This window comes from Mauremys reevesii, linkage group 7, assembly GCF_016161935.1.
Source record: "Mauremys reevesii isolate NIE-2019 linkage group 7, ASM1616193v1, whole genome shotgun sequence".
Taxonomy (NCBI): Eukaryota; Metazoa; Chordata; order Testudines; family Geoemydidae; genus Mauremys; species Mauremys reevesii.
In genome coordinates this window covers 12,601,614-12,621,516 of record NC_052629.1, presented here as the reverse complement: position 1 = coordinate 12,621,516, position 19,903 = coordinate 12,601,614, and the positions used below count along the sequence as shown (strand labels likewise).

Genomic DNA, 19,903 nt, shown 5'->3' with positions numbered 1-19,903 from the left:
CTAATGTCTCTAGAAGCTAGTTTTAACGTAATTAAAAAGAAAATCCCCAGCAGAAACGCATATTGAATGTAGTGGAATCCAAGATAAAAAGGAGCAAATCAGAGCAAAAGTAACAATTATTTCACCAAACACATAATGTTTGATGAAGTAAGAGACACTCCAATCCTAGTAGACGGCACAACACCTAAAAGGCAGAAATTTTTTCAACAACTTTAGAATAAAGAATAGTCATGGCTAACTACTATTAGTCCTGAGACCGCTGTAGCCACCTAGTTAATTCTATGAGTCTATCTACAGAGATTTGCAAACTGGTTTAGCCCTCACTTAAAAAGAATTGTAACTTGTGTCAATAAATTACCAAATTAAACTAACCCAGTTGGATTTAGGAGCATCTACACTAAAGGATTTGTACTAGTTTAGCTAGAACTATTTAAAGCTGATTTAGCTAATATGACAAAGCTTTTCTGTAATGGATAAGGTATTAAAAAGGGGATGTCAGACTATAAACAGTTAAAGTCTCAAGTAACAGGGACTCAACCTCAAGAACTATAGTAAATTACATGAGTACTATCGGCCTAATCCAAAGCCCGCCAAGGTCAATGGAGAGACCCCAATTAGAGTCAGAGGTTAAGGCCAGAAGGACCACCAGATCACCTAGACCAGTGGTGGGCAAACTATTGTCTGGGGGCCACATCCAGCCCTCCAGATGTTTTAATCTGGCCCTCGAGCTCCCGCCAGGAAGTGGGGTCCAGGGCTTACCCCGCTCTGGTGCTCCAGCCAGGGAGCGGGGTCGCGGTCTTGCCCCACTCTGCATGGCTCCCAGAAGCAGTGGCATGTCCCTCCTCCGGCTCCTACGCGTAGAGGCAGCCAGGGCTCAACCTGCTGCCCCCACCCCAAGTGCTGCCCCCGCAGCTCCCATTGGCTGGGAACCGCAAACAATGGGAGCTGCAGGGGCAGCACCTGCGGACAGGGTAGCGTGCAGAGCCGCCTGGCCGCATCTCTGCATAGGAGCCAGAGGGGGAACATGCCGCTGTTTCTGGGAGTTGCCTGAGGTAAGCACTGCCCAGAGCCTGCCCCCCTGAACCCCTTCCATGCCCCAAACCCCTGCCCCAGCCCTGATCCCCAACCCCTCATTGCCAGCCCCACCCCAGAGCCCACATTCCCAGCCAGAGCCCACATTCCCAGCCAGAGCCCTCCCGCCCTCCAACCCCCAATTTCGTGAGCATTCATGACCCGCCATACAATTTCCATACCCAGATGCGGTCCTCGCGCTAAAAAGTTTGCCCACCCTGACCTAGTCCGACCTCCTGTATATCAGAAGCCACTAACACAACCCAGCACCTTCACACTAAACCCAACAACCAAAACCAGGCCAAATTAGTAAAAACCGCAGGAGACTAGATGGTTACATGCCACAGTGAGAGAATAAGAGGGAGTGAGATGTACCAACGCCAAGGCCCCTGCAAGGTCAGGGAAATGATTGAGAGATATAATTGGATGATCTTTGCAAGTGACTCGCACTCAGACACTGCAGTGGAAGGCGAAAGCCCCCCAAGGTCACTGCCAATCTGACCTGGGGGAAAACCCCTGAGCTTGTGAGCAAGAACCAGCCAGCCAAGCACCTGAGAGAGACTGCTTGGTACTACCTCAGAGCCCTGGCCCATCCTTTCCAATATCTCATCTCCGGCTGTGGCCTTCTACGATACATCAGAGGAAGGAGACCTAAAAAAATCCAGAATACACTGGGAAGAGGGAGTAACAGAATCCATTCCTGACCCCCTCCTGGTGGCCAGGTGAAGCCCTGAAGCGTGAGCTTTTAGGAACATATGACAAACTGGAAGTAAACCCCAGCGCTGCTGTCCCCTGCTAGCACAAGCAACCTCACCACACAATCGCACTCATAAATTTGCCCAGCTCTAAAGAGAGAGAGGTTCTTTGCCCCCACAACTGTTATTGGGAGCCTGTTCCAGAACCTCACTCCTCTGACAGTGAGAAACCTTCTTTCAATTTCCAGCCTGGCCAGTTTGTTCTTGTGGCAACATTGTCCTTTATCTTAAATAGCTCTTCCTCCCCTTTGGTTTTTATCCCCCCTGATGTATGTATAGAGAGCAATCATATCCTCTCCCTGCCTTCTTTCTGCTAGGCTAAACAAGCCAAGCTCTTTCCATATCTTCTCATAAGATAGGCCCTCCACTCCCCTCATCATCCTTGTAGTTCTTCTCTACATCTGTTCCACTTTGTATTCATCTTTCTTGAACATGGGAGACTAGAATTGTGCACAGTATTCTAGATGGGGTCTTACCAGTGCCTTCTGCAATGGCATTAATACTCCTCTCTCTCTCTACTGGAAATGACTCACTTGATAGAGCCTAGGATCACATTTGCCTTTTTCACGGCCACATCACATTGGTGCCTCTGTCATCTTGTGATCAACCCATGCACCCAGGTCTCGCTCTTCCCCCGTCATGTCCAACCGATGAGCCCCCAGCTTGCAGCAGAAATTCTTATGGTTAGATCCTTAGACCTTGCACTTGGTACTGTTGTATTTCATCCCATTTCTGTCACTCCAGTCTTCAAGGTCATCCATATCATTAGCACACAACTACTTTTTGTGACAAGGTCATTAATAAAAATAGTGAATAAGATTGATTCCAAGACCAATACTTAAGGAACTCCACTAGTAACCTCCTTCAAGTCCAACAGTTAACCTTTCAACAAAACCCACTGCCTTCTTTCCTTTAGCCAATTCTTTATCCACCTTATAGTGCTTGTACTAATCCCATAGTCTCTAATTTACGTAATAATATCCCATGTAGTACTGTACCAAATGCTTTATTAAGTCCATGTATGTTAGATCTATTGTATTCCCCTTAGTGAAAAAAATTAATTCATTTCCAAAGAAAGAAATCAGGTTAGTCTGGCATGACCTACCTTTGGAAAGCCATGTTGAATTATATCCCCTTTACTGTTTGTCTCCATGAATTTAATTATCCTTTCCTTCACAATCTGTTCTAAGGCAGAGGTTCTCAAACGTCATTGCACCGTCACCCCCTTCTGACATCTAAGTTACTACATGACGCTGGGAGTGGGGCGGAGCCTGAGCCCCACCACCCTGGGGAGGGGAGAGGGAACCACAGCCCAAGCCCCACCGCCCCAGGTGTGGTGGAGAGGGGGCCACATCCTGACCCCTACCGCCCCAATGGGGCTGGAGCTAGGGCTTCAACTTCAGCCCTGGGTCCCAGCAAGTCTAATGCTGGCTCTGGCAACCCCATTAAAATCAGGTCATGACCCACAGCTTGAGAACCACCTTTCTTAGGCACACTACTGAGGCAGACTAACAGGTCTTCAATTGCCAAGATCACTATTTTCCCCCTTTCTTAAATATAGTTACAATGTTAGCTATACTCCAGTCATATGGCACTAGCCCCAAATGGACAGATTTATTAAAAATCCTTGCTCCTAGGCTAGCACTCTCATGTGCCAGTTCTTTCAGTATTCTGTGATGGAAATTATCTGGTCCCCCCTGACTTGACCACATTAAGATCTTCACATTTTTCTCCCACCTCAGATGTGGTCATTTCCATACACTCATTTCCATCTGCCTTCATACCCATATTCCATATTATCATCCTTACTGAAATCCAAGGCAAAACATTATTTTAGTTTTTGGGCCATATCTCTTCAACCTCCTTCCCTTCCCATCCACACCAAACAGTGCCCAACATCATCCTTTCTTATTCTTTTTTTTAAATAACACTATAAATACCAAGCCTCTTCCACATTTAAGTCTTTGAGTGCTTCAATCCAGTTAATGTCTTCAACAAATTCCCTTAATTTCCCAAAGTCTTCCCTTTTGAAACCAAAATCCATAGCTGATTGCTTGGTTTTGATTATCCTTCCATTTCATTTAAACTAAATGAATAAACTCATGATCACTTGAGCCAAAGTTATTTCCTATGACTAGCTCTTCTATGACATCCTCATTACTTACCAAAATCAAATCTAAAACTGCATCGCAATTAACTGCAAGGGACTTCGAATCAGGCCCTATTGCCACAACTGATTTTCTGTCTTTTATTTCTTCTTAAACCTGGGTGGCTATCAGTCAGGCGCTAGTTCAAATCATCATCACTACAGCATCTATAAATAGTTTATTGGCATGGATCAGATGTGAAAAAAAGGAAGAAAAATAGTCAGCATGAAATGCATTAGAGGAACTGTCAATTGACTTGAAAAAGTCAATTATTTTTAAGTCATTATTGACTTTCCTAAAGTAACAAAATCTGGAGAGCACTTGACTGCGGAATTGATTTCTTCATCTCCTATTCTTGCCCATTTTCTCATTTTAAAAGTATTCTCTAAAACAACAGGACTTTACATTTTCAGCTTTCAAGATAGTGTGCAAAATCCCTAACACCCAGGGCTGGAACCAACCCTGCTGGATTAACTGGAGTAGGTCCATGTATCCACTTACCCAACATCTACCTCCCAGAAATGTAAACACACAAGCCAAGCTTTTGATGCGACTAGCCAGAAAGTACAAGTAGAGGTGAGTCAAGCTCCCATCTGTTAACTATGCAGAATGAGAGCTCTCCAAATCCACTTCTTGTCACTTGTGCTTTGCATACTAATGTCTCAATCCTGCAAATACTTATGCACAGAATTTATTCATGTGAGTAGCCCAATTGATGATAAAGCAATTCCTCACAAGACTAATGCTACTTAGGTAGGTAAATGTTTGCAGGATCAGTCCTTAAGCTGGTAATACATGATGCTTTTCTCTTTTGTGTGATTGTACACCCTGTTGGTTAACTTTACTAACTCTATTACTACATATATTATGATAGCTCCCAAAATCCCCATTCAGGACTGGAGTCCCACCATGCTGAATGCTGTACAAACCCAGGAAAGAGAGAGACCATCTGTGCTCTGAAGGGTTTATAATCTAAATGGGTGTATGTTCCCCTGATCAAAGAGTCCTTAAAATCAGAGTCTAGGAGCACATAATGTCCCAAGTGCACAGTGTGTTTTGAATAAGAAAACAGTAATAGAAGGTTGTTTATTAGCCTTGCAGGTCTGTTTGACAGCCACTCTTAGAACCATCTATGCACTGTATGTCATGCTGCCTTCGATGCATGGAACTCCCCAATGGAATTAAACCAGAACACCAGTACCCGCTCCTCCTCCAATTCCTTCCTCTTGACCAACTTTTGCTGTGATACCTACAAGGAAGTCAACCAACTAATGATCTGGTTATACATCCATGGGAAACTGCTGTTCATTTGTTTTTTTTAAATCTAAGAAGATTTGGAAACATCAGGAACCACATATATAAGTGTGTGTGATTACACAGATTACTTTTGTCACCTTTATTGTCCCTTCTTAATTTTGGTCACACTTGCTTGTAACATTTTGTGTCAAATGTTTTGGGGCAGGGTCTATGCACAATGGAGCCCTCATCCCCGCTTGCATCTAGCCATTATAGCAATACTACTACTAAAGATTTTTTTTTTTAAATCGAAGGGTTTCATCTTGGCCTGCGTTGTGCAGGAGGTCAGACTAGATGATCATAATGGTCCCTTCTGACCTTAAAGTCTATGAGTCTTTTAAGACTGCATGGAATTTTTTTAAAAAGCAGATGTGAAGAACAGATGTAATTTCATAACAGCTTGTGATGGAAGAATCATAGTATTACTCTTATATCTACTTGAAGGAAAGGATAGGGACGATGGGATTTTAAAGTTTTGATTTAAAAACAGAAAAATATTTATAGGACATCATTCATTATTGTGTTTCTACATCTTATATTATTTAAAATCTACAAGGAACTGAACATTGAAAAAACCTTCCTACCCTCTGGGACATCATCAGAGAGACAAGGGTTTCCGACAGACAGTTTAGTATGCTTGTAATAGCAACACTTTGGGTCCTTGCAGAAACGAAGCCATTCTGAGCCCTTGCTTAATGTTGGGTGTTTTAGTTGCCTGTATCACGATTCACCTTGACAATGAAAAAAATATTAAGACTAATAACTTAGTGTGCCATACCTTGGAACCTGCCAAAATACTGCTCAGCATTTTAGTTCCTTTTCCAATACCGACCACTGCAAAGACAGAAAGAGAAATATTACAGCATTCTAATCTCCCTCTCCTCACTGTCATACATCACGCTAGTCAGAAATAACACATTTCCTGCACGGCTTGCATATAAATGGCCTCAATTATCATGATCAGCTGAATGAGTCTTTTAAGAGGAGGATACCAAAAGATAAAGATATTGCCTAAGAGAAAATACCTCTGATGTTCTATCTACTGGGGCTGAGGAAAGGACAAGAAGCAGAAGACAGATAAGCTTTGCCTATTGTTAAAATGCTTTAATTCTACCCTGTGATTGGATTTATTTTGCTGTACTTTCAGTCATCAGTAAAGAAAGACATAGCACAAACTATGGCTCTCAGTCTGGCCTGATAAAGTCTTTGGCAAGGTTCATTATTAGTGAGCCAAAGCCATTGCTGTAACTAATGGACCATTTAAAGGTTATTAGTGGCCTGTAGTAATGCAGCTAAGGTAGCCGCAAATACCATAATGGAATTAGTTTGGCACTGATAGGACCAGGGCAAGAAAGTAAAATAATCATGAAGTCCCCGAGTCTCTTGCTAGGATCATTTATAAATCAAACAGGCAGGGTCATGTGTTTGTGCGGCCCACTGTTTTTTTTCAATTTTAAACTACATTTTGACATGTCAAAGCGATTAACAATCCAAGTAAATGGGTAGAAAAATCTCTTTACTGTGTTAGGATTCACATTAAAACTTCCTACAGTAACGTGTTTTTCTTTACTAACTTTTTCCATTGGTTTTCTGCACAGTGTTCAGCAGTAGTAGATACAACAGGAAGAGGAAAACAAGAAAACCAGGTACATTATAACCACGCATTTGTAAAACTGTCATCGCCATACAAAGAGTATACGGGAGGATTCTCCAGTACTACTTTGTGTAGGGGATATACCTCAATATTGATGCAAAATGGTTATTAATAAATTATTGTAATTCTCTTTTATATTGTTAATTAGTATAATCTTGCCTTTACTCAGTTTTAGGACATACAATTATTTCCACACACAATACTTGAAGAATATGATAGCTCATGGGCTTAAGTTTTTAATTGCTAATTAATGAAATCAAATGCTAAGGGAATCCATAGGAAATCTTTGCTTTCCATCAACCAGTAACAGGCACCAAAAGTGTCAAAGAGGAGGACACCTCCTTAGCCATAAAACCAAATATATTACCTCCAAATGTGTTTATACATGCTCTGGAATGCAGGTTTACAACTTCTGTTTTGCTTTAACGGTCTATATATTCTTTTACACACATCTTTCAAAATAGCATAAAAGTGTTAGTCTATACAAGGGACAAATCACAATAACTATTTGATAGAAGTTAATTACAAGCTGTAAATGTAGAAACCATTTGGTCAAAAGACAAGCAGACAACAAAAGAGTGTCTCGTTAAAGAACAGGAGACTGGTTTGGTATAGACATGATCTTTATCTCAAGAAAATAAAACTTTTTAAAATACTTGTGTTTTAGAAAGAGATCTAGTTGTGTATTCGGGATATTCCAAAGGGGGGGTGATGTTTAGGATACATTATCAGAGCTAAAAACTAAGTAATAAAAGAGGCCCTCTTTATCCCTCCCCCTTGTAAAGGGAAAAAAACCAAAGACTTCTAGAATTATCTTTATTGAAACTGATTTATTTTACAATTGCTCTAAAGTCTTCAAATGGTAAGAAAAACATTTATGGTTGGACAGCGTTTAATGGATGATAGTTATGTCTAACTCTGTGTTTCCTCTTCAAGGTGAAAACCTCAGTTGTCCCTTGAATGCTTTGAAATGTGTATTTGCAAATGTAATAACTGCCTCAATACCACTATTATGTGAACAGTGGATGTTTTATGTAAAAAATGGAATCAAATGACCTTGCTATAACAGATTGCTAATATAAGAAGCCATCCGAGTATAAAATCATTCATATTAATTGGAAACTTAATTAGTTACCTAGCAATGGTTAACCAACTCCTTACCAAACTCAGGAAGGCAAGAAAAACCTCTCTATAGATTGGTAAGAAATAAGACAATCTGCATAACTATTTAAGTTGAAAGACTTTATTTAAGAATCATTTCAGTTTAAAATGACTTCTAAGAGTTTAAACACTTTTATATGCAACATTGGAGCGTTTGGACTCATTTGAAATAAAATTTCAACTTCTATTAAACCTTGATGGAACTAAAGGGATATCTCAGAAAACTGACTGAATAAAGGAAAAAGTTAAAGCTCTAACTTAAAGATGTTCTGAGAGTTTCCCCAACACAAAGACAAAAGCAATTTAGCCAGCTGAAGAATTATTTTGCTGGTCTTTAAATCATAGTGCCCCCTCAGGTATGGCAAGAACCCCATGTAGCTGAAATAATGGGACTCACATCCCTGAACTGGCATTAAGATTGGACCTACCATTTCCCTGTCTCACTAAACTATATGATTTTTAGCAATTTTGTGATAACTACCTCTGAGCCCATCGCCCCTGCCAGCTTGGGACTCCAGAACCCTGCCTTGTTGTGGCAGACACGCAAGTCTGCTGCAACACAGACCCAGGGTCTGAACCACAACCCCAAAGCTGAAGACTTCAACCAAAACAGCTCAGCAGGTTTCCTATCTCCAGCACCCAGCTCCCAATGGGATCCAGACCCCAAATAAATCCGTTTTACTCTGTATAAAGCTTATGCCGGGTAAACTCATAAATTGTCTGCCCTCTATAACACTGATAGAGAGATATGCACAGCTGTTTGCTCCCCCAGATATTAATCACTTACTCTGGGTTAATTAATAAACAAAAGTGATTTTATTAAATAGGATCTAAGTGGTTTCAAGTAATAACAGACAGAACAAAGTAAGTTACTAAGCAAAACAAAACAAAACATGCAAGTCTAAGCCTCATACATTAAGAAACTGAATACAAGTAAATCTCACCCTCAGAGATGTTCCAATAAGCTTCTTTCAGAGACTAGACTCCTTCCTAGTCTGGGCCCAATCCTTTCCCCGGTACAATCCTTGTTAGTTCCAGATCAGGTGACAACTAGGGGATTTTCATAACTGGCAACCCTCCTTGTTCTGCTCCACCCCCTTTTATAGCTTTGGCCCAAGGCGGGAATCTTTTGTCTCTCTGGGTTCCCACCCCTCCTTCTAAATGGAAAAGCACCAGGTTTAATATGGATTCCAGTATCAGGTGACATGGTCACATGTCACTATAAGACCTCATTCTTCATTACCCACAGGCTGGCCGCCACATCCACAAGAAGGCTTGCAGGTAAATAAACCGCCTACAACCAATTGTCCTAGTCAATGGGAGCCATCAAGATTCTAAACCACCACTAATGGTCCACACTTTGCATAATTACAATAGGACCCCAGAGTTATATTTTATTTTCCTAGTTTCAGATACAAGAATGATACATTCATTCAAATAGGATGAACACACTCAGTAGATTATAAGCTTTGTAATGATAACTTACAAGAGACATTTTGCATAAAGTATTCCAGTTACATTACATTTACACTCAAGCATATTTCCATAAACATATGGAGTGGAACATCACAACATTTACACTGCAATAACAAACCCGCAGCAGAGCCTGGGTCAGCTGACTCGGGTTTGTGGGGCTCAGGCTGTGGGACTAAAAATAGCAGCGTAGCTCTTCGAGTTTGGACTGGAGCTTGAGCTCCAAGACCCAACCCCCCTCACTGGGTCTTCAGCCCAATCCCTAATGACTACCCTGCAATTGTATAACCCCGCAGCGTGAGCCCCACAGGCCCAGATCAGCTATCGCCATTCTGCAGGTCTTTTATTGCCAATATAGATATAGCTTCAGAGCAAGTGAACAGGGACACAACCACTTAGAGTATTTAGAACCAGACTGGACAAAACACTGTTAGCATGTACCATAGAGAACCATCCTGTAGTGGCTGGGAGACCGACTCAATGACTCGATAGCTCTTTTCCACGTCCATTTGTTTTAACACCATAATTCATGGGATACAACAACATACTATGGATACATCTATGCTGCAAAGAAAAAAAACCCCATAGCTATGCGTCTCAGAACCTGGGTCAACTGACTTGGGCTTGCACTATGGAGTTAAAAATAGTAGTGTAAACGTGCTCAGATCCACCTCCTTCTGGGTTTCAGAGCCTGGGCCCTAGCATGAGCCCAGACTTCTACACTACTATTTTTAGCCCCATAGTGTGAGCCCTTGGCACCTGAGTGAGTGCACCCAGGCTTTAAGACTTGGTACCAAGGGTTTTTTATTGCAATGTAAACATGCCCTATGAAGTCGTTAACTTCTAGGTCACCGATTCAAATACAGCTTAGGTAATAGTGATTGAAAGTGGTCATAATCTGATTGTCAGTGATCTATACCAAATGAAACATTGGTTGCAGAATGTATGCGAGGTTCAGAAGAGAGGCTTAAGCTCACACAAACATGCAGACTGAACTGCTCTCACCCCTAAAGCGGAGTCACTACAGGTCAGGGTAGAAGCACACTGGCCGAGTAGCAGGGAGGTGGGGGAAGCTTTTAGGGCTGCTACTGACACTTTGAACCTATTTCATGGCTAACTAGTGAACATCAGCCACTACCCAAGTGGGTGTCTCTTATCTCAGAAGACTTCCATGCACCAACCATTCCCCAGCCTGCACTCAATTCTGAGAGGATAAATGGTGACTTCTGCCTTGTCAAGAAGGTGATTGAAACTGATTTTCATATCAAAGTGCTTGTATAATTTTCTGCTTTCTCTTACCTTACATCATGCAACCATCACACTTCACATAACTACAGTCTGTTCAACTCCTATTCTGGGGCAGACCTCCAACCACTGAGGGAGACGATCAGAAATGTTTGGTCTAAAGTTTTCCAAAGGTTTTACATTAGAGCCAGGCTGCTCCTTAATAAAAACCCCAAACTGAACTGTATTAGGCCTTGCTCAAGCATTGTCTAGTGCAGGGGTCAGCAACCTTTCAGAAGTGGTGTGCCGAGTCTTCATTTATTCACTCTAATTTAAGGTTTCGCATGCCAGCAATACATTTTAATGTTTGTAGAAGGTCTCTTTCTACAATATATAACTAAACTATTGTTGTATGTAAAGTAAATAAGGTTTTTAAAATGTTTAGGAAGCTTCATTTAAAATTAAATTAAAATGCAGAGCCCCCCAGACCGGTGGCCAGGACCCGGGCAGTGTCAGTGCCGCTGAAAATCAGCTCATATGCCGCCTTCGGCACTCGTGCCATAGGTTGCCTATCCCTGGTCTAGTGATCTCTCAAATGCTTGAATGTCAGTGGAGAGAGTGCTTTCACCTAGCTGTTACAAATAGGCAGAAAGGTCTTATATCAAGCAGAGAGAAAGAATCAGAGTACAGATCTTGAAATTTGAGGCCACAGATGAACAGATCAAGAGAAGAGGTTTAGTAGCCTCAAAGACTTCTTGTGATGCTGCTTTGTAGGTGGAAGAAAGCTTCCCCCACCACCACCAATACACTGGAGACAACAGAGACCAGCTAACTGAACTGTTAGGAAAAATAACAAAGAAAAAAATATTTTTCTTTTATTTCTTCCCTTCCCCCAACTATTTCTTCTCACATCTTTAGAAATTTTAAAGCATTCATTCCTATCCACCTACCAATTCTGTCCTTTTCTATTTGGCCTGCATTGATTTTTCTCTGTCACTAGAAGAAAACATCCTTTGCCCTTGTGAAGCATCGATCGGAAACATATTAAGGTGATGCACTTTTCTGTCTTTACCAGACGTACAACCAAGCTTGAATACATTCTGTCGTGCCACAGATGCAAGCTCTGGAGCCCACTGGCTGCCAGAAGACAGTAGGAGAAGCAATTAAAAAACCTCAATGATTTTTTTTGTGTTTTGTTTTCTGGATCAATGCTGATGACTTCCCACAACAAGAAATAATGTGCTCAATGGGAACATCTGTGCAAGAGAAAGAACCTTCCGCTTCAGAACCAGACACAATGTTCTTCATCAAATGGCAACTGAGTAAACAGGAAATTGGAACAAGCAAAGCTAAAGTTTACTTCTAGTCTATGGGAGTTACATTTTACAATGCACGCAGGCCACAGAGAGACAATTACCAACATATTGGCAGCCATTAGGAACAGACTCTGTCTCCCTGAAGCACAGTTCTACTTTGAGAAGTGACTATGTCAAAACTCAGTGGATCTGTTCCCTATGTATATTCACAGTCACACCTGTTGAATTTAATTACAAAACAGAATTTTTACTGTTTTTATTCCTTTTAGCCCTGCAGAGCACCACAGTTAAGATTATGGAAGCTGCAGATTCTGTTCTATGTTGTTCCTCAACAAAATTATTGATGATGATGTGCAAGTTGGGAATCATGCATCTTGACACTCAGACCCAAGGCTGAGTTTACACAGCTGGCAATTATCATTCCAATACCAGTAAACTGAACACACTTGATATAGAAATCATTGAGAGATAGTAAGCGTAGAAACCTCATTGATGCTTTGTTATTAGATAGGTTATTTTTCACTTCCTATCCAGAAATATTGTGTTGCTGCACTCCATAGCTGAACTGAATCCTACACATCTCTAGTTTCTAAAGCACTTTGGGATCTTTCGAGATAAAGACACAGAAATATAAAGCATTATTATAACAACAAACACTACAGAAAATTACAGCAGCTACAAAACACCAGCTTAGCCAAACAAAAGTAACTGTTTCTCAGGCTATTAGAAGTACAATTCATTAAATAAAAACAACAAAGATATTGCAGATATTCATATTTTAATTACCCAGAACTCCTGCAGCTGCACTATCTAGAGTCCCACCATGTCCAATCTTCAAAATCTGTTTTTTCCTTTTTCTTGCACACTTTTGTATACCAGCTTCTGCAAAAATAAATTGACAAAATGCATTACAGAACAACCTCAGAACATGGCAACATGCAATATATTAAAAAAGCCAAAACATTCAATGGAAATAATTTTTCTCCATGCTCTGATTAAATCATGAATTATATACATATATACACACAATTAGCTATCAGCTAATTATAAATAATCTTATGCACCATTATACACAAAAGTGTTAAAGGCATATACAAGCAACACCAGAATGGACAGGTTACCTGATTTGTTTCATTAATGAAACATGTAACACTATCACCATCTGAACACACTCACAGAAAGCATCACTGAGCCTTCTTGCTTTATTTGATTGCACATAATGGGCCGCATACCACTCAGCTCCATTAATGGCTTCAATAGGGATGTCTATATGCAACTGAGTGGAATTTGCTCTTTGTTGCCCATCTGCTGTTATGGCATACAATAAACAGTCTCATATGGGGAAATGTGACTGGCCTGTTACAATCCCATCTAGGAATTCCACAGCCTTGATCACTCCCTGAAAAAGAAACATTCAGCAGACTCTCTGGACCATTATAAACTTGAAAGCAAGTCAACTGAATATACATATGCCCCCAAGTCCCCTTTCCAATCTTCTATAGCTTTATAACAAATTTCCTATTATTTCAAATGTTTTTCTCTCTCTTCAGTTACAGTGAGAGTCCCATACAAACAACAGGAAGAACTTTGAAACTAGCTGTCAAAAAGGGCTACAACTGTAATTATGCTACACAGACATTAATCCAGCACTGGGACTCTCATGGGCAGACCCCTGTGCCTGCATGGAGCCCCACTCAATAGGTGTCTACTGCAGTTTTCCATGCAGGATTGGGGCCTTATACTGCAGGAGGCTCTATAATCTCCAATCAGGATCAGGGCTTCATCATGCTATGTGCTGTATACAAGATAACATGGTCCTTGCCCCTTAAGGAAGTTACAATCTTAAACCCCAACCCTGCAATTCACTATGGAGAGGTAGAGTAAGGAATGGCATGGAGCCCACCTGAAGTCAGTGGGGATTGGTTCTGTAGTGTTCCAACCCTGTTATTCACAATCCTTAAATTCCGTTCCACTCAGACAGACTCATGGGCCTCTGAGTGGGACTAAAATTATTTCAGTGAGACTTGATGGAGGCATAAGAATCCACCACCATGGACCATACTGCAAGAGCAGGACCCACTGGAGTAAACAATCTGAAAAACTAAGGAGAAAATATATTTTTTCTGGCTCTCTTTCCATGACAGACAACAGTGATATGAACTTTGAAAAGGAAGAGGTAATATGTTCCTAGGAGTTATGATTTAGATATTGCCTATGTTTGCTGGGATACTAAAATCACAAAAGAGGAAGCTCAAATACATACCAGAAGCTTGAAAAAGCCTAAGTAGATGAACACAAATGGATTCACGTATTTGTGAAATCAGACACCTGAATGAAAGCGGCACCTTCACTTTGGATTTAATTTAAGGACAGTTTTTAGTGTCTCCTTCCTGTGACTAAGGATTTTTGTCTATATGTATTTTAACAGACATTTTACAAATCTCACTTCTCTTTAACCAAAGTATCCCTCAATTAGACTTTTCCAGCTTTGCAGCCCTGGAAAATCTGGATTTTTAAACTTGCTTTGAAACTTTCAGGTGCACCTCTGGTATCAAAATTTGCATGTCAGGTAAACTCATGATTATCTCCATGCACAGAAGAAGGGGTGGCCACAAATTAGGTGTGGATTCAAACTATGCTGATTAGGGGATATGAACGGGTGAAGGTACAAACTGCACAGCAAGGAAGCTACACACAGGCAGTAATTTGCACACACAAAACCCTTACTTGGGCCTGGGGTAACTGGAATGGGACAATTACACAGGCAAGGGGTCCCCAGCCACCTGCAAAGGGGAAACTGATGGTGCAGCAACTGGATTTGCAGACATATACGGGCAAAGTACTGTGTGCAGACCGATACTCTCAGCACTAATGGTGTGTGGGACCCCGAGAGCATGAAGCTCCCAGCATGTGTCATCCAGACCTGCCTCCTCCCAACGTACCCGCAGTCCCAGCTTGAACCACCCGCCGTGGCCTCCCCCACCCAGCCCGAGGGCGGCATCCTGCCCCTTCCCTGCAGTACCTGCCAGCAGCTTCTCCTTCAGCTGGTTGAGCACATTAGCTGAAGTGGGCCCCTTGGGTTTATACACAGCAAACAGCCCGCTCAGAGAGAGCAGTTTAGCTGCGGCTGCAGGGTTGGCCATAACGTGCCCCAGCTTCCCGTGCACCTTCTCAGCCATGCTCCGGGCCGGGCTCGCCCGGGCTGAAGATGCACCGAGGAGGCCCGGGGACGGCGGCGGCTCTGGCCCGGCTTTCTGGGGCCGTGCTTCCCCTCGACCCACGCGGGGCCCGGGCGGCAGCAGGAAGCGCCCGGTGCCCGCTCGCGCTGCAGGCGGTGCTGGGAGATGTAGTGTTCGCCCCGCGCGGCAGGGCTGGGCGGGGGCGCTGCAGCCTGCGCAGGGGAGGAGCGCGCGGCGATGCTGGAGCGGCCGCAGCCTGCATCTGCTCTGCTGCCGCGGGTGGAGCGGTGTCCGGGCAGCCCAGGGGCGGGGTGCTGTGGGTCCCCGGGAGGGGCCAGGATTCCCTTCCCGCCGTGCACAGGCTGCGGCAGCTGCTCTGGGCAACGGCGCGTGCACGGCGTTGTGCAGAGGGCGAGCCGCTTTCCAGAGAAACACCTGGTCGAGGGGACGGGGGGGGGGGGGAGGTCACAGGGCTGGCACCGCGCAGCTTTGCTAGGGGCGCATGGGTGGGTTTCTGTTGTGCACCACGCGGGGGGGATGGGAGTGGGCAGAAAACTGCCCCGTTCTCCTCTCGGCTCTGTTCTCCATGAGATGCCCTGGCTCGTCCCTGTCGCGCGCACTTTGCGTTTCTTATTGCCCTGGCTCACTTTTTCTTGCTTCAGAGTTCCCACAGTTTAGATTGAAGGCGTTAGAACCAGTCGGGAGCGTGGGGGAAACAGTTACAACCCAGGATGATTAAACTCCCAATTAATCTGAAGACTCTGAACAGCTGAGCTGATAAAGGAGCAGCAGGGGACAAAACTTGGTGGTGGTTGTTCCAGTTATCACACGTTGGTTTTTAAAGTGCTGAAGGCTTGAACATTGTACTGACTAAATTAGAAACGCAGGTTCTGATTCTCAACCCAGTTGCATTGGTGTAAATGAGACTTAACTTCAGCAAAGTGAACAGAATTACATCAGCATGAAGGAATCAATCCTTATCTTTTTGAAGTCAATTGTAAAAAATCTCAGTGATATCAATGGGAGCAGGAATAGTACCCAAAGAACATCAGCCAACAGCGAAAACACTGCTAGACCCCTATCTTCACAAACTGGGTTATTTCTAGTCGGAATTTGTCTACACATTTTTAACAATGAGGGTAATTAGCCACTGAAACCACCTAGGGTGAGTTGGATTTTTCATCACTTGAAATTTTTAAATCAAGTTTGGATGTCTTTCTAAAAGACTTAAAAGCTCAGCCAGAAATTACAGGTTGACGAGGAATTGCTGGCTGAAATTCTATGGCCTGTGTCACACACAAGGTGAAACTGGATGATCATAATGGTCCCTTTCTGGTTTATAATCTATGACTCCACGATCATCTAAGCACATGCATAAGTATTTGCATGATCCAGGCCTAAATTTTGGATAAATGTATTGGAATATTATATGGTGGCTGGCACTAATTAATTAGAAAATAAATGTACCATTCTTTAGTGAATGGGATGGAACTCCTTCAGCTTCTGTTAGTATAGAACAGGGGTCGGCAAACTTTCAGTCTTCATTTATTCACTCTAATGTAAGGTTTTGCGTGCCGGTAATACATTTTAACATTTTTAGAAGGTCTCTTTCTATAAGTCTATAATATAGAACTAAACTATTGTTGTATGTAAAGTAAACAAGGTTTTTTAAATGTTTAAGAAGCTTAATTTAAAATTAAATTAAAATGCAGAGCCCCCCCCCCGGACTGGTGGCCAGGACCTGGGCAGTGTGAGTGCCACTGAAAATTGGCACATGTGCCATAGGTTGCCTACCGCTGGTATAGAAAGAAGGTGCTATAAATCGTTCCTTATCATGCAGGCTCAGATTTGAGATCAGTCATTTCCCAGGCAACTTGATTTCGTGAATATCACATTTAGATGTGATGTTTACACATTTTCTGCTCACCATAAACATGCAAGTAGTTTAGACTCTATCATGCAGCAGATATGGGTGTGAAGTGAGGATTTTTAGAGACACTACATCATTCTGCAGCAAAGTACATGACTTTCTGATTAATTGGTTTGGAAAGCAGCTCTCCCTCTCTCCCATCACACTGTTAGTCATTGTACCTTTGTTACATGACTTTAAATAATTATATTCCACTGAGTAGGTATTAAGGCTATTAATCTTCCTGCTTTTGTAGAATCCTGGAAGAAAGTATTACTAGGACAGGAATTTTCTAGATTTCTAAGCCATTCAGTTGAGCCACCCTAGGAAGTGCAGCACTCAGATCTAACTTTTCAGGCCTGATTCCTGCACACTCCTTACTCTGAAAAAACTCCCATGGGCGCTAATGAATTTGTGCTAGAGCAAGGAATATTGGGGCCCTAGTTTTCTCAGAGACAAGACAAGTTGCTTAGTTTGCAAGGAACATAAACCTAGCAGATAAAACCAAGTTACACTTTCAGCAAAAAATATGCATATGGTTAGAGAGCAATGGCTATCCCCTGTGGGGCATGGAGCTTCACAGGGGCAGCTCAGTGCTGGATCAGGGCCTATATCTTATCTATGTACTCCTGTGGCTTATGGTAGATTAATTGATTTGCTCAAGGGTGGGAATTGAATACAGATCTTCTGAATCCTACACCCATGGCCTAGCCACTGTGACTAGACCATTCTTTCTCTCCCATATTGCTACTAAGACGCTCAATCTATAGTCTCAGCTTCCATTGACTTCAGTACCACATATGCCAGGCCACAGGTGAGTAATTTGTTGTAGTAAAATCCTGTGTGTTGGTTGTAGAGTAGTTTGGTTTTTTAATGATCCTCTCCCTCTTAAAAAATAATGGGTGTAAAGTTCTAAGTAGACTTTTATAGACTGGTCTCAGGAAAAACAAACCCTCTGGAAGTAAAGCAGGATTTAATTATACAAATTCTTTGCATAGTGCTCATTTACATAGCTACACTCTGACCATAAAAATATTGACTGCTACCATAGGGTTAATTTCCTAAGGATTGGTAGATGTGGCCATCATTGCTAATGCATGAAAGTGAGGTGCTATGATCCTCTCCTAGAAGGCAGGTGGAGAAACCTGGGCTTATGGAAAAGGTCAATGGGAGTTTTGCCGTTGATTTCAGTGGACACAGGTGTCGTAAGATGAGGCCCTGAAACATAAACCCTTGTATCAGAGGCCCGGTATGAGGCCTAAGGCCTGTTCTTAGTAATGATCAAGACTTTGTTAACATAAAACAAAGTTAAGCTGTGAGCAAGAGGCAGGCCTTGCTTAGAGTCTGACAAGGAGAGGGCTGATGTTGCAAAAATACACATACCTAAAAGGTACTGGACACTAGAGATATAAACATGTGCCAGGATGGTACCAAGAACACTCCGATACTAGCACATTCCACACAGATAACAAGGAACAGGCTGACTCATCCTAAAGACAGGGGCAAAAGGGTAATATGATGGATAGATTTCAGAGTAGCAGCCGTGTTAGTCTGTATTTGCAAAAAAGAAATAGGAGCACTTGTGGCACCTTAGAGTCTAACATTTATTTGAGCATAAGCTTTCGTGGGCTACAGCCCACTTCTTCAGATGCATAGAATGGACCATATAGTAAGGATATATATATATACACACACACACATCAACTCTAAAAGGCTAATTAATTAAGATGAACTATAATCAGCAGGAGAAAAAAAACTTTTGTAGTGATAATCAAGATACCTATCAAGATTATCACTACAAAAGGTTTTTTTCCTCCTGCTGATTATAGCTCATCTTAATTAATTAGCCTCTTAGAGTTGATATGGCTACTTCAACCTTTTCATAGCTATATATGGCCCAGGTGTAGCAACTTCCCCAATCAGCTTGGCCTTTTTCTCCTAGTCCCGAGCCCTCTCCCAGGGCTGGCTTCTACCTTGTCAGGGCTGGAGCAGGTAACCACCCTGCTACAGGTGCCACAAGTACTCCTGTTCATGATGGATAGAGTTGGTTTGTCCGAACCAACATGTACAAGGTGAGAGGCGGCACCCTAACATGTGGAGAGGTTGTACTTCAATACGTCAGGAGTGACGTGTAACTTGTTTGTACCTGTGTATAAGAACACATCCCTGGGGGGTTGGCTTTGTCTGGCCTACGGGGAAGTGGTAAATCCCGCCACTGACTGAGCTGGTCCATTGTCAGGGAGCACATATGTACTAGCAGAACTGTAGACATCTGATCCAGGGAGCTAGAGACTGTGTTTCGTTTGGCAATAAACCTGGCCGGGTGCCTTTGTACCTTATTGGAGTCTGTGGTCATTGGACAGTTCACTCAAGATCTGCTCTTCCAGTGATCTGCACAGAGCTGGGATAGCACATAGGGAGAACACACACACGCAGCTGACTGTTATCATCATTGGCTAGAGCAGAGCACCACACTGGTGACGCTTGACGACAACAGGGTTTATCCCAAAGAGTGAGACAGAAAACCTCTTCCTACAACAGTCCCGACATGAGAAGTCCATTTTGCATGTGTAGTTTAGCTGTGTTAACCTAACCATTTGAAAATGGGATTCCAACATTGTTCTGCCTAAGAACAGTTTGAACTGCATTCTTAAAGACCTGTGAAAAAAGATGCCAATCTAAGGATTGAAATGTGAGCCACTTGTGACTAGCACTATC

General features: G+C 42.5%; 1 protein-coding gene across 1 annotated transcript in view; it reads right to left on the bottom strand.

The window, feature by feature from the left end:
• The window catches only part of TRUB1 (TruB pseudouridine synthase family member 1), a 45,843-nt gene extending 29,965 nt beyond the window's left edge, over positions 1-15,878 (bottom strand). The window contains exons 1-3 of the mRNA XM_039546163.1: positions 15,120-15,878; positions 12,884-12,979; positions 6,048-6,103 (exon numbers count right to left, since the gene is read on the bottom strand). Of these exons, the coding sequence (XP_039402097.1) occupies positions 6,048-6,103; positions 12,884-12,979; positions 15,120-15,276 (309 nt within the window). The 5' untranslated portion in view covers positions 15,277-15,878. The remainder of the gene's footprint in view (positions 1-6,047; positions 6,104-12,883; positions 12,980-15,119) is intronic.
• Between the last annotated feature and the right edge of the window lie 4,025 nt (positions 15,879-19,903).